At 39.0% G+C, this 15,215-nt stretch overlaps 1 protein-coding gene across 2 annotated transcripts in view; it reads left to right on the plus strand.

Moving 5' to 3' along the window:
- LOC124722953 (myotubularin-related protein 2) overlaps window positions 1-15,215 on the plus strand; it is a 184,795-nt gene that overhangs the window by 43,386 nt on the left and 126,194 nt on the right. For both annotated transcript variants that reach the window (XM_047248119.1, XM_047248120.1), the window contains one exon: window positions 5,301-5,408. In XM_047248119.1, the coding sequence (XP_047104075.1) occupies window positions 5,301-5,408 (108 nt within the window). The remainder of the gene's footprint in view (window positions 1-5,300; window positions 5,409-15,215) is intronic.

Raw genomic sequence — 15,215 nt, forward strand, 5'->3', positions numbered from 1 at the left:
GTTCTTTTCGACAGAGCATACAACAAGGAATCTGTGATCTCAAGGCCATAATAGTATCACTGAATGCAGCTCTAAAACTTTCCTTTTCATAATATTGTTACATTCCACCCTGGATTTGCCATTGTTTGATATACATGGAAAGGCAAGAAGATCCTTCTGTTTAGCAAGAATGACAAGAGACAGATTTCAGATTACCTGACAGGTCAGTGTGAGAATTTCATCTCCGGCACTGACAATGTTGAATAACAGTGGACAATGTTTAAGAGCATTATACAATACACTTCAGACAGGTATGTGCTGAGCAAAAGTGTGAGGGATGGAAAGACCACCATGGTTTGATAACCATGTTAGAAAGCTGCTAAAAAAGCAAAGAGATATTCACTTCAAATTTAAATGCAGCCAAAGCCTCACAGACAGACAAACAAACAAACAAAAAATGAAGTCAATAACATAATGAAAGCCACACATGAAGCTCCCACTGAATTTGAAATTAAAATCCTATCTACCAAATTTACAGGAAATTGCAAGAAGTTTTAGTCTAATGTTGAATCAGCAAATAAATCAACACCATCTGTCCAGACACTCTGTGACCACAATGGTATTTAAACAGAGGATGACTCGGGAAAGACCAAAATACTGAAAGTCGTTTTCCATAAGTGTTTCACAGGAAGATTTCACTGTAATTCCTCCTTTAAACAGTCACACACATGACAAAATAACAGGCATCTATCAAGGGATAGAAAAGCAACAGAAATTGCTCAACAGAGGAATGGTAGAAAATTGTAGTGAACTGCAGGAATGCAGAGGATCAACGCTTGGTGCAGGGAGTGGCAGTTGACTCTCAACATAAACAAATTTAACATATTGCAAATACATAGACATAGAAAGATCCTTTGTTGTGTGATTACATGATTGGAGAACAATCACTTGAAGTAGTTACTTCCATAAAATGTTTAACAGTATGTGTACAGGCGATTTGAACAGGAACGACCACATAAAATTAGTCACAAGTAAGATGGATGCCATAATTGAGATTCATTGGAAAAATCCTCTTGAAATACAGTCTCCCACCAGAGGAAGTGGCTTACAAAACACTCGTTTGACTGATACTGAATATTACTCATAAGTCTGGGATATGTACCAAGAGAGAGAGAAAATAGAGATGATATAAAGAAGAGCAGCCCATTTTGCTACAGGACCTTTGTGCTGTGTCTGACAGGCTTATCACCCCAACCCGAATAGGAGGATGCTGGTTCTTACCCCCACAGTATCTCTTTCCAAATAGTAAGTAATAAGTGTACCAAATTTTGTTGACATCAGTTGAGGGGTTTAGGAAGAGCTCTCTACCCACGGCTTTGCCGACATATGCATGTCACATATATTCAACATATTTCACTCAAATTTGCCCATGTAGTTCACTTGTATCTCTAGCAAATTTCTCCCTGGAAATTTTTTTTCTTATGGAGCTTAGTGTTTGACATCATATCTGCTGAACTATGTGTTTTACAGCGATATATTTTTGCAGATACATTAAATGGTATATGTGAATACTGTCTGCAAAATGCATTGCGAACAGAATTATTAATAAAGAATTAATACATTATAAAGTAATTCCTGTTGCGACAGTTTGCTGTATGAACAGGGGAAAATGTCGTAAGTGATAAACTTTTTTCATCACATCATTTTGTGTTGGGTGTTAGCGAGAAAGTGTCTCATAAAGGTTTGAAAATATGTATAAATTTGTTTGCAATTCACTAAGTGCTGTCATCCTCAAATACTAGATGAATTTTCGTGTCTTGAGCTATGCTGCTTTTTTACATGTATCCTTGCCCCTTTGAGAGGTAGGTTGTTCCCTCCCTCCCCCCACTCCCCGCTCACAGTGGCTCTTTCCAGGCAGTAAGTGATCTGTGATATGTGTACTAAATGTGATTTAAATCACTAAAGTTGTTTTGTAAGATATGTGGAACATAAATACGTGCACTTTTATAATATGAGGTAGGTTCCATAAGTTTCCATCCTGACCTTAAATACCAGTGAGAATGTTAAAACACCTTGGAGGGGAGCTGGCAACATCTGTCAGTAGATGGACGCATGAATTGCAGCCAGCTACTAGTTTCCATCGAATGGTGACACTCATTCAAGTAAGACGTTGTGTGCTTCAATGGATCAAATCGAGTAACGTGCAGTGATAAAAGTTCCTGACAAAAGAATTGCTTGCACCAGCCGAAATAAAAGTCCATTTGGATGGTGTTTATGGTGATGTTTTCCCTTCATTTTCCACAGTAAAGGAATGGTCTAAACAGTTTAGTCTAGGCGGAGAGAGCATTGATGATGATCTACATGTTGCTTGACCTGTTGAATTGGTGATTGAGGAAACCATCGCTATTGTTGAAAGTGAAGTGTGAGTGACAGGCAGTTGAAACTCAAGGAAATTGTTGCAAGGTTAGGGTTATCTAAAACAACCTTTCCCAGATCATGGGTGATCATTTGCACTTGAAAAAGGTCAGTGCACAGTGGGTGCCCAGACTTCTCTCTGCAGTGCAGAAGGAGCAGTGCGTCACTTGTTAAACCAAGTTTTTGGAGCTTTGAAGTGGCAACCAGAAAGAAGACTGGAATCCATTGTTACAGGGGATGAAACTACATTTCTTTATTATGATCCTACATCGAAAAAAAGACACTCTCGAATGGCTTAAATCAGGTGAAGCTCCACCAAGAAAGGCAAAGATCACTCAGTCCACAAAGGAGTTCATGGCAACAATCTTCTGGGATTCCAGAGGAATTCTCGTAGTTGATTTCAAAGAAAGGAATGCCACTGTGAATGCATAAAACTAAGCTTCACTTCTGCACAAATTACCTGACTCCATCAGACTAAAAAGGCAAGGAAGGTTGTGTCACATGATGTTAATCCTCTCCATGACAATGTGCTGGTGCACGTGGTGGAAATTGCTAAGGCTGCAGTAAAGGAATGTGGCTTCCAGGAGATCGACCACACACCCTTTAGTCCAGATCAAGCCTCAAGTGACTAATATCTCTTCTCCAAAAAGAAGAAAACTCTTAGAAGAAAGAAATAAGATGAAGTAGTGAAAGCTGCTGTAATGGGACAGTTTGCCAATAAAGAATCCAATTACATTTTTAAAAGTCATAGAGTTGTTAATTCCATTAATTCACAGATGTGGAAAGTTTATTGAAGTACAGTGTGATTAAATTGAAAAATATCATCATTATTTTATTTTTACAACTTTAAAAATGTGGTCAGGCCATAAACTCTTGGAACATACGTCGTGTGTGGATGTTGTAGGCTCAGAACGAAGTTGCACATATGTGGCACCATCTCTAGATCGTTCGTGAAGACACACAAGTTGTCGTCTTGATTGTTAATAAGAAATAAAAGTTATTTGTGTATCAGTGAAAGCAAACACCAATGGAAATTTGAAAGTTATTGGTTCTGCCAGTTGTGAAGTATGTGCTGTAATTTGATTATATTTTTAAAAAGTTTTTTGTATCACCAGAAGTTATGCTGAGTTTATGAACCTACAGCAGTGAGCGATGGAAAGGTTAGACAATGATGTTGATTTTAAAAGTGTTGGAAAGCTGAGCGGCAGGTCCATTATTCAGACCAATGAAATTTTTCAACAAGTCGACCAACAACCATATGATCAGTGATTGACGGAGGTACTCAGGCTGATGACTTTCCTCATGTTATATGTACCAAAAGTAATACAGTTGTCATGAAAAACTCGGGTACCACAAATTATGTGTAAGGTAGATACTAGAAGTACTATAGATTGTATGCAAAAAAAAAAGAGGAAATTTGTGGTAAGGCCATATGGGACCAAACTGCTGAGGTCATCAGTCCCTAAGCTTACACACTACTTAGTCTAGCTTACACGAAGGACAACACACGCACCTATGCCCGAGGGAGGACTCGAACCTCTGATGGGGGAAGCTGCGTGGACTGTGACAAGGCATGTAGAGCAAAGACTGTCTAATAGAGGAGTCGATCTTGACTGTTGTTGGCAAAATGCAAAAGATTTTCTTTACTACATTGTTATGGGTGAAAAGATGTGGATGTCCTACACCAAAGCAGAATCAAAACAGCCAATGTAGCGATGCAATTCAGTTCAACTTCGCCAAAGTGGTTAAATTCCCAAGCAGAGACTGTCATGCAGTCGGGTTGAAGGAGGTAGTGCATTATTACGAAAAGTGCTTAGAAGTGAACAGCAATCATGTGGAACACTGAAGTAGGTTTTTAGGAAACTAAAACCACCAATAAAAGACTTTCAATAACAAGTATATATTTTGTATTACTCTCACTTTTTGAAAATACCTCATAGTATTTCAGATATTAACTGCATGGCGAAAACTTCTGCATTATATAACACAGGTTTGCATTCTGGTGGTTGAAGTTGGATTAATTTGTGTACTCATATCCCCGAGGTTGCCACTATCCCTCACAAAGGACAGAAACTACTTAAAATTTATGAAACACGAAGGAAAAGTTTGTAAGAATTGCGTGGTGGTGGTGGTGGTGGTTAGTGTGTTTAACGTCCCGTCGACAACGAGGTCATTAGAGACGGAGCGCAAGCTCGGGTTAGGGAAGGATTGGGAAGGAAATCGGCTGTGCCCTTTCAAAGGAACCATCCCAGCATTTGCCTGAAACGATTTAGGGAAATCACGGAAAACCTAAATCAGGAAGGCTGGAGACGGGATTGAACCGTCGTCCTCCCGAATGCGAGTCCAGTGTGCTAACCACTGCGCCACCTCGCTCGGTAAGAATTGCGTACACTAAAGAATAGTGAGCTGAAGTTGTGTGGGTGCACTTAAACTATTTACAAAAACTGTTTCTCTAATGAGAAAAAAATTTGATAAGGGTCTCTAAATACTAACTGAACTTCGTGCATAAGTTCATTCTCAAGGTTCTTATCTACACAAGGATTAATGAATTTTAATCTCCCGCCCATTTTCTCCCCTCACCTCATTTGGAGAAACTTTTATCATTGGAGCTAGTGGTACTCCAGATGACAGAAGTGATTTATTGATCTTATCAGTGCAATTTAAGTTATGTACAAGAAAGTGTAAGACAGTGTTAAAGGTTGATGGGATGATGTGTTAATGGTAAATCAGTTTGACCCTTGTCTGGCCAGGCATACAGACAACATTCAGAAATAACTGTGTACTTCCTGGATATAATTTTCTTGATAGCATACATGATCAGAGATTACTATGTACAGTACCACAGTTATGATCTACTTAAATGTCATTGGTACAATTCTGTTCAATCTGTGTATGTAAAATTACAGGTCAGCCGCATTGAAAAGGTTGGAGGAGCCTCCAGTAGGGGTGAAAATTCCTATGGAATAGAAGTTTTCTGCAAAGATATGAGGAATTTGAGGTTTGCCCACAAACAGGTAAGTTCCAAGCAATATTGCACTGGATGACTAAATCATTAATTTTAATGTCTTTTACTTGCCATGATGCTGTTTTCCTCACAATGCTGCTTGTAATAATTTTTGCTTAAACAAAGTGTATGCACATAAATCCATAACAAAACTCACACATGTTGTGCCTGGTAGATGGAAAATGTGCATGATGCCTCAGAGGATTTAGTGGAAGCTTAAGCCCCTCTTTGGCCCACTAAATGTAGGTTTTCCATTGTTTTCCTGAATCAGTTGGGGGAAATGCTAGGATAATCCTTTGTAAAGGACATGACCCAATTCCTCACCATGTTTGATATATTTGAGCTTGTGTGCACAGTCTCAATAACTTAATCATTGACTTATACAGTAATGTTGCTTCCTTTCTTTCTGCCAAAGGATTTAAATTGCTATATTAAATATATTATTTTCAAATATGAGAACATCCAATTTTGAATCCCTTATGTAATCACATTATCATTGGTTTCTGTTGACAGGTCATTTACATTCAAAACATTTGATTTTTTTCCATTTTTGTAACCCTATAGAAGATACATTGTTCTGTGGAATAAAGATAGGGACAGTAGCTTGAGTATGCCATTTAATTGATATAAAGATTGTTTACTTATTGAGAAAATTTTCTGTTTCTCAGTTGGTATTGGGAGTTCTTCCACTTTCATTCATTTATAGAGGTTATAATGTATTAATAACATTTATTAGCATCTGTTTAGTTAATCACTTCTCATGTAAAAATAATGTTGACTGACAGTGCTCATAAATAGAAAATGAAGTAACATCTTTATTTAATGAAACAATTTTTATACATATGTTCCAGCAGAGCTGCAATTTATTTTTTATCATGTTATTTTTCCCCTTCTAGAAATGTGCATAGCTCATTTTCAAGCAGTACCTGCATGAAATATAAAATCTAACAATTATAAATATACCTTTGTTTATTATGTGGACACTATTCATTTAGGTTTACAAGCTCTTTTTAACATTATATTGCTTTATATAATTTATGCAGTAACTGTCCAATGTAATATTGATAATCTAGTTTTATGTCAAAGATATAGTTAGGTATTGCATTTTATCATCAGTTATGAACAGGCTATTTTTACTGAATGTAAATGGTAGGGCTGTCTTTAATTCTGAATTGTCTAAACACTGAAAAGAATTTTGTCATAGGTTAAGCCTGGGTTTAAGTAGCATTAGTAAAGATACAGGCAGTACCTTGCCATTGAGCAGTGACAAGTATGTCACCATCTGGCGTGAAACCAAAACTTTATAATGCTCTTCCAGATCAAGACAGGTTTTTAGTGATGTATGTTAGTGGGAACACAGAGACACTGGATATATGTCCTTCACAGTGAACACACATCATCTGTCATTGTTTACGCCACTTTTGTGTTCTACCAAACCTGGAACTGTAAACAGAAACAACTTTAATGCACTCTGGTGGCTGTTGTACATGTCACAGAGATCAGAGACACTTATCATTTACATACCCACCGAAAATGTGTACATATACGAAGTTACAAGGAAATTTGACCATATCTTCTCAGTACCTCACTTTTTTGGTCAGGCAGTGTCTTTGCCATTATAAAGTGTCACATACTCAACTTTAGTCTTCTTTGTGTACAAGTCCCTTTTTCTATTAATAAAAAAATTTGTCACTCCAGAACACAATTCACACTTGAAAGGTGGGATGGCATTATTTTAGGCTCACGATATGAATGTGAAAGGAGCTCATCTCTATTATTTTAATCTTCACACAAATGCTGAGTCATTTATATTGGTATCTGGCATTTAATGTCAACCATGAAGAACAGATTGTTACCATATTTTCTACAGCCAGTCATAAAAATTCCCATTCCTAAGTCTAGGAAAATGATAACCACCCCTTCTTGGCCAGTAGGTTACTTTAGAATTGTACAAGCCTTTATATATTACATTTATGTTGAACCTGCCCATAAAGCCGGCCGGTATTGCCGAGCAGTTCTAGGCGATTCAGTCTGGAACCGTGCGACCGCTACGGTCGCAGGTTCGAATCCTGCCTCGGGCATGAATGTGTGTGATGTCCTTAGGTTCTAGATCTACATCTACATACATACTCCGCAATCCACCATACGGTGTGTGGCGGAGGGTACCTTGTACCACAACTAGCATCTTCTCTCCCTGTTCCACTCCCAAACAGAACGAGGGAAAAATGACTGCCTATATGCCTCTGTATGAGCCCTAATCTCGCTTATCGAATCTTTGTGGTCTTTCCACGAAACATAAGTTGGCAGCAGTAAAACTGTTCTGCAGTCAGCCTCAAATGCTGGTTCTCTAAATTTCCTCAGTAGCGATTCACGAAAAGAACGCCTCCTTTCCTCCAGAGACTCCCACCTGAGTTACTGAAGCATTTCTGTAACACTTGTGTGATGATCAAACCTACCAGTAAGAAATCTAACAGCCTGCCTCAGAATTGCTTCTATGTCCTCCCTCAATGTGACCTGATAGGGATCCCAAACACTCGAGTAGTACTCAAGAATAGGTCGCATTAGTGTTTTATAAGTGGTCTCCTTTACAAATGAACCACATCTTCCCAAAATTCTTCCAATGAACCGAAGATGACTATCTGACTTCTCCACAACTGCCATTACATGCTTGTCCCACTTCATATCGCTCTGCAATGTTACGCCAAAATATTTAATCGACATGACTGTGTCAAGCGCTACACTACTAATGGAGTATTCAAACATTACGGGATTCTTTTTTCTATTCATCTGCATTAATTTTCATTTATCTATGTTTAGACTTAGCTGCCATTCTTCACACCAATCACAAATCCTGTCCAAGTCATCTTGTATCCTCCTACAGTCACTCAACGGTGACACCTTCCCATACACCACAGCATCATCAGCAAACAGCCGCACAGGGTAGTTAGGTTTAAGTTCTTGGGGAATGATGACCTCAGATGTTAAGTCCTATAGTGCTCAGAGCCATTTGAACCTGCCCGTAAACAACATTTCTGGGTCATACATTATGTCTAATCTTCTATATATGTACCGTTTTCATTTTTTACACAGACCATTAAGTTACAAGTGTTACACTACTGCCATCTAATGCCTTTGCTTTCAACAGCATAATATATGTGTAAGTAGCTAGTGTTTCTTGTAGTCCATTTTGTGTTAATAATAATACATGCACCCTCCCCCTCCCCACTCTACCTTTGTGCTCATATTAAATTCTTGCAGAAGTTCTTTTGCTAGTAACATACCATAAACAGAAACAAGTTATTGGAAAATTATTAATCAGTTAATACAAATATTTTGTGTTGTTTGATCAAACTTTTGTTGGGAAGATAGGCATGGTGAGTATTAACAGAAAGTACAATACGCAAGTATAAAATTTGTCATTATTGACCTGGAGCTCGTGCCCAGTTCTTAAGTTTTAGGAAGTATTCCTGTCACCTTTACAAAGTTACAAACATGTATAGAATGCTTTATATGTACATTAAATAAGCTGTTCAGGTGTTTCAGATACGTAATTACTGCACAATCAATCAGTAAAGGACAGCATACTGATGGGTGTGTTAACTAATACGAACTGGTGTCAAGTAATTAACATAAACTGTTGTGAGGCTGCATTAATATCTATACTTTCTTCCAATTTTACTACATTTGCAAACAGTTCGTGATGTTCAAGTATAGCTACAGTGCAGTACATAGCAACAATAGTCTTTTAACCCGCCATTTCACAGTACCCGAATTGCACATCCGAGTGACAGTGTGTTGGTGTCACATATAAGATGGACAAAAAGGAAGCACAAATTTGTGGCAGGTAAATCTTTTGCCAATAAACAAAAAAGAAGTCAGTGAACATATTCTGTGTTCATAAAAATGTAGATATACAAATGAAGATCCCCTTTTTATAATATTCTTCTTTGTTGTAAACTGCACCATATTGCAGAGAATTGAACCAATATGTCAACCACATCTAATACTGTAATATAACATTGGTCCAGCATTTTACAGTATTGCATGGGTAAACATTTATCAAGATAGTGACACACAAAGAAAAGGAGAGAATATTTATTGGTAGCATAGGTCAGTATTTTAAAACTGCCTTTGCTCTTGCAAGATGTATGGAAAAGCATTAAAGGACATAATGGTAAATCACTAAGGGAATAATCATCTCATTAGGGAAAAAAAACTGTACATAGAAAGCAAAACAAACTGTGACCCAAATTTTCAAAGGCACTTTCAAAAGTGAAAAAGATTGACACTGTCATGTGAAAAGCAAAGTAGATCTCAAACCATTGATATATTGCAAACGTACTTAATATAAAGACCTCTGCGAAGTTGTCAGTGGTACCATAGTAATCAAAGTCAAGTAGGACACAACTGAATGCCTCTGGCTGAATTCAACAGAAACTTCAGATGAAACACGTGTGTGTGAATTTCGAATACCTTGTCGGAATGTAGTGGGATGACGATGTCAATATCTGCCAATATTTCGATAGTTGACCACCCTGTCATTTTCAAGACAAAACTGCACTGAGTAATTTCTTTGAAAGTGAATTTAATGCCTCTGTTTGCATATCAATTCTGGGAAAATAAATCATCAGTACACCGATCCTCCGCAGTCCTGACAGTCTGACCCATATGACGAGGCACAGCTGCAAGGATCACTACAGACACCTGTCTTACATAAACACGATTATCCGTGACAGAGCCGAAAAGGACCCGAATCTTAGATGGAGGTCAGAAAACACATTTCACATCATATTTCCTCAAAATATGATCAATCTTGTTGAACTTACTGCTTGTATAAGGCAGAAAGGCTGTAGCCCTTGGTGCCAACTCTGTTACCGTCACCACTCACCCAGTGCATGGTATCTTTCTGATGAAAGGTGACATGTTAATGGTTTAACTCAACTGACGAACTGTGAGGGCCTGATGTGATGTGGCCCTATGAACCCAGGTGCAAAGTACCCCTTCACATTGAGCCAGACTGACAACTGTCAGCACTAGTAGGCTTCCTCTAACCAGCATGGCTCAATGAACCAGCAGCCTTCCTCCTGACTGACACATCAAGGGAGGGAAGGCAACCACCCTTTCCCACCTTCATCGTTAAATGACTATTCAGTTGAATTGAATTCAAATGTTCTAAAAAGCCATTTAGATTCTCACTGCCATGAGACCTAACAACAAAAGTATCATATCCATATCTGCAAAAAAACATACAGGTTTCAAAGCTGCTGGACACCAAGGCACGTTCTTCAAAGTCTTCCATAAACAAATTTGCAATAATAGGTGACAACGGGCTTCCCATCAAAACTCCATCTGTCTACCCGTAGTACTGGTCATTGAATAAAAAGTAAGTGGAAGTACACAAATGTCATAATAGGTTCATTAATTCAACACCAAACCTAACCTCAATTAACTGTAATGAACGAGACAGAGGAACAAGAGTGGAGAGAGGGACCCCATCAGACATTACTAGAATATCAGTCATTCAAACACATTCCCTCTATTCAACATAAATCTGCCTAGTTCTTTAAATGATGCTAACACTTGTCAACTAGTGGGCTCAACAGAGTAGCAAGGTATTTTGCTACATGATACGTCAGAGCACCAATGGTACTCACAATTGGATGAAGAGGAACTCCTTCTTTGTGTATCTTGAGGAGGCCATTTAACCTTGGGGGAACAGCATAATAAGTATTAAAACTCTTAATTGTCTCCTGTGACATGGAACTTCTCTTCGGGAAGTTGTTAGTCTTTCTCTCAACATTTTATGAGGTGAGAACGAGTCCTGTAGTACACCAAATTGGATTGTAAACACTGCATCTTTTGAATGTGATCCTGCTTTTCCAGAAAATCTATAGCATTGCCTGTGATCATGGGTAAAATACCAATCTCTGCAACAACTCTAAGTGAATATAAAGCAGCCCACTGTGCTGCTGCTTATGTTACTCTTGGATGGACATGCCACATTCAGCACACAACATGCCTCCCTCCTAGCCTACTCTGAAGTCTCAGGAGGTAGTTTAAAAACAGCCTGTTCAATAAAAGTAATAAAAATCAACCACTGGGAAATGCTTGGATGTCGGTGCAAAATTTAAACCTTTCCCTAGCGTGGATAAAACTGCACCATCAAAAGCTTTCTAAGTGAGATTTATCACAGAACATGACTCCAAGCCATGGCAACATTCAGATTTCACCAAATGCCAGGCATTTCAGAATGAAATTCCCAGTCAGACTGCGAGCATGAAGCAGTGCCCAGCCAGGGTGCTCACCTGTCGAAGTATCGGTGGTTGTCGACAACTTCATCCAGCTGAATTCCTACAAGTTATTTGAACATGGTACATTCTGCATGAAGCTTGGGTCTCAAATATGTGTGGATTATTTAACAGCAGTTTTCAGTGAATGCCAGTACCAGAAGAATCGTGCAAAACTCTACTCCCAACAACAGGCACCTCAATTTTACTGACCCCAGTAACTGAGCAAAAGATATTAAAATTCTTTAGAGCCACAAAATCATCTTACTTACGTGCAGTTGAGGGTATCCTAGATTATTTAAAAAAATGTTTCTGTTGAAATTGTTACAAAAAGTTCAGTAAGTAGTATGTTTTTCAAAGAAATATTAAAGACCTCGAAGGTAATTCTGCTTTTCAAGAAAGTGAGCAGTCTTAATATAAATAGTAACTGTCCTATTTTGATACTGCAAGCTATATCTAAGATAATTGAAAAGGTCATCTGGCATGAAAAACAGCCTTTGTGACCAAACCTATTTGGATTTTGTTAAAACAGGATTGTTAATGGTGCACTTTACAGTTTCACAGACCAAAATCTTAAATCATTCAGTCAAAAGGAGTTCTCTGCTGGACTTTTCATTGACCTAAGTAAGGCTTTTGATATCATTAATCTCTCTCTATTTCTAAAGCAGTTAGGATCAGATGGCACCGGATGTGGTGCAGATTGGCGGTTCCAATTATTTAACAAACTCCTAATGAGCTGAGGATTCTGAAAATGCTCAATGCTGGGCTCTCTCCTTTTCATACTGTTTCATCAGTGATCTTCCACTAAACCTCACGGATACTTCTCTTTTTTTGTCAGCAGATGTCAACACAAATATGCTCATAAAATCCGACTCACCTCTGCAGTTGATATAAAAGATTGACACCAATTGATAGACTCCTTTCCTAGCTACACAAGAATAAACTGTTGGTAAAATAAAGTAAAAGAAGTCATGAGCTCTCCTATCCATTCATGCAACACTTAATTGGTGGCAAAGAAACTGAATGAGTTAGAGAGAAAAATTTTTTGGGAGTGCAGGTTGATCGTACAACTTCACTTTGATCACTGCAGAAAGGAACTGCTGGAAAAAAAGTAGAGTAATGTTGGGGGGAGGGGGGGGGGGGTGGTATGTATTCAGAATCCTCAGTCAGTAAAGTAATGTAAATACTGAAAAACCTGTGTCAAGTACTTGCTTACTAAACATTAACACATGGTATTTCTTTCTGGGAAGCTGTTAGCTGTTCACAGGCAAATTTTCTTTTGCATGTGATATTGTTTGGGCAAGATTCCGTACCAACTGTGGATGTACACTTACAATTTTGTCTTACTGTCAAGTAAGACACTTGCCCCCACATATAACTGAAAATTTTAGAGAGAACCTCAGCTCCTTACACTACATACCATATTTACGTGACTTTAAGATGAGCTTTCTTCCCAATGTGTCATTTGAAAAGTACAGGGTCAGCTTACATTTGCAGAAACTACTTTGGTGCCGAGTTCAAGGTCTTTACATTGTGTGCTAACATAATGCAGGAGTCAACTTACATTTGCAGATGAAGTTTAGTACTTGAGGTCACATACAGATTTAATTTGATGATTTTAGAAGGGTGGGGTGGGATGGGGTGCAGTGGCACAATTTTGGGCAAATGTTGGGAGGGTAGTGGCAAACAGGCAATAAATTTTGTAGTGCTGCCAATTGTGGGAATGCAATCCATCTACCACATTTAAACTGCAACTAACCTGAAATTAAATATAGCCAAAACTTAACTGACTTTGCAAGTGGACAAATACTCGGTACACATTTGTACTAACATAAGTACATTCACGCAGGACACTCAAAATGTGACACAGTAAATGAAATGTAAGGTTGTAAAACAGCTCTAGAGCAGCACTGTTGATTTTCAAAGTTGGCAATAAATGATGAAGTGCATTGTTGGTCCAAAGTAGTCAGATTTTTACCAGTTCAGCACTACGGAGACAAGAGGCTTATAGGAAACTGCAGTGGCTCATAATGGATGCAATTTGCAGTTGTGACTGTTCAGAAATATGGAGTTACAGGTGCAGTTCAGTTGCTTCATGCAGGCAGTAGGACACCAATTTTAAGTCACCAATAATGGTTATTCATGAAAAATGTGCCACAATCAACTTTGCAGCAGGAAGAAGATTTGATATTGCAGAAATGGGTTTTTGTAGTTGACATCAGATAAAGAACAATAAATTAGATATCACCAGTTCTACATGATAAATGTGTAGGGGATCAAATCAGGAAAGCTTTCATGAACTTTAGCTGAATGTCATTTAGTAGGAGCAAGAGAAACACGGCAAAGGCTTCCTGTGCTGCTGTCTAGGCTACCTGCCAACCAGTGAACCCCCCCCCCCCCCCCCCCCACACACACACACACACACTCTCTTGCATCCAGCATACTTGCAAGCTTAAAGTATTATCCATTGCAACCAGGACAAGCACCTGCAAGCCAAACATCAATCCGCACTCACATCGCATGTTAGTAAACTTTCTGGACACCAACCACAGACAGACTTATCCTCGGAATCTCCAGCAGCCACCACAAGAGGCTTGTCAACAGAGCATGCATTCATCACTGCGGCAGTGCGCTCTAAGGTATTGGTTTACCTCTGTGGTGTCATGTCCTTGTACCGTGACCATATATATGCCAGCTCACAACCTCGACATGGCAGTTCACTGTGAGAATGCACTCAGGGCTTACAACACCAATTGGCCTAGCAGTTCGCCAGCCACTGACTCTGTGAAGTGTCCATTGTCCTGCAGTTCTATCATCGACCTTGGACTAAGTTGCAACCAGCTAGCCAGTGTGGGATTGTCACCTTCTGCAGCCACGTTGAGCTGTCAAGTCTTCGCTCTGGCTATGGAGATACTTGGCCTCTCAACGCTCTGTGCCCCCTAGACTTATTACTGTGATTGTGTTTGGAGACTTCAATCTTGGATACTCTGCCATTCTTCTTTGAACTAGTTACTCATCAAGACAAACTACACACCTCAAAAAAAAGTATTGCATCACCTCGATTCCGGAACCTGTACAGAAAATTGGAATAGAGATCAACATAAACATCATTTCCACCCTTTTTATTGCTCATTATAACCACACGTTGCATGTTCTACCACCATACAGCAAGACCTTCAAAGGTGGTGGTCCAGATTGCTGTACACACCGATACCTCTAATACCCAGTAGCACATCCTCTCGCGTTGATGCACGCTTGCATTCGTCATGGCATACTATCAACAAGTTCATCAAGACACTGTTGGTCCAGATTGTCCCACTCCTCAACAGCAATGCGGTGTAGATCCCTCAGAGTGGTTGGTGGGTCACGTCATCCATATACAGCCCTTTTCAATCGATCCTAGGTATGTTCGATAGGGTTTATCTATGGAGAACATGCTGGCCACTGTAATTGAGCGATGTTGTTATCCTGAAGGAAGTCATTCACAAGATGTGCACGATGGGGGTGCAAATTGTCGTCCATGGAGACGA

Source organism: Schistocerca piceifrons, chromosome X (assembly GCF_021461385.2).
Source record: "Schistocerca piceifrons isolate TAMUIC-IGC-003096 chromosome X, iqSchPice1.1, whole genome shotgun sequence".
NCBI lineage: Eukaryota > Metazoa > Arthropoda > Insecta > Orthoptera > Acrididae > Schistocerca > Schistocerca piceifrons.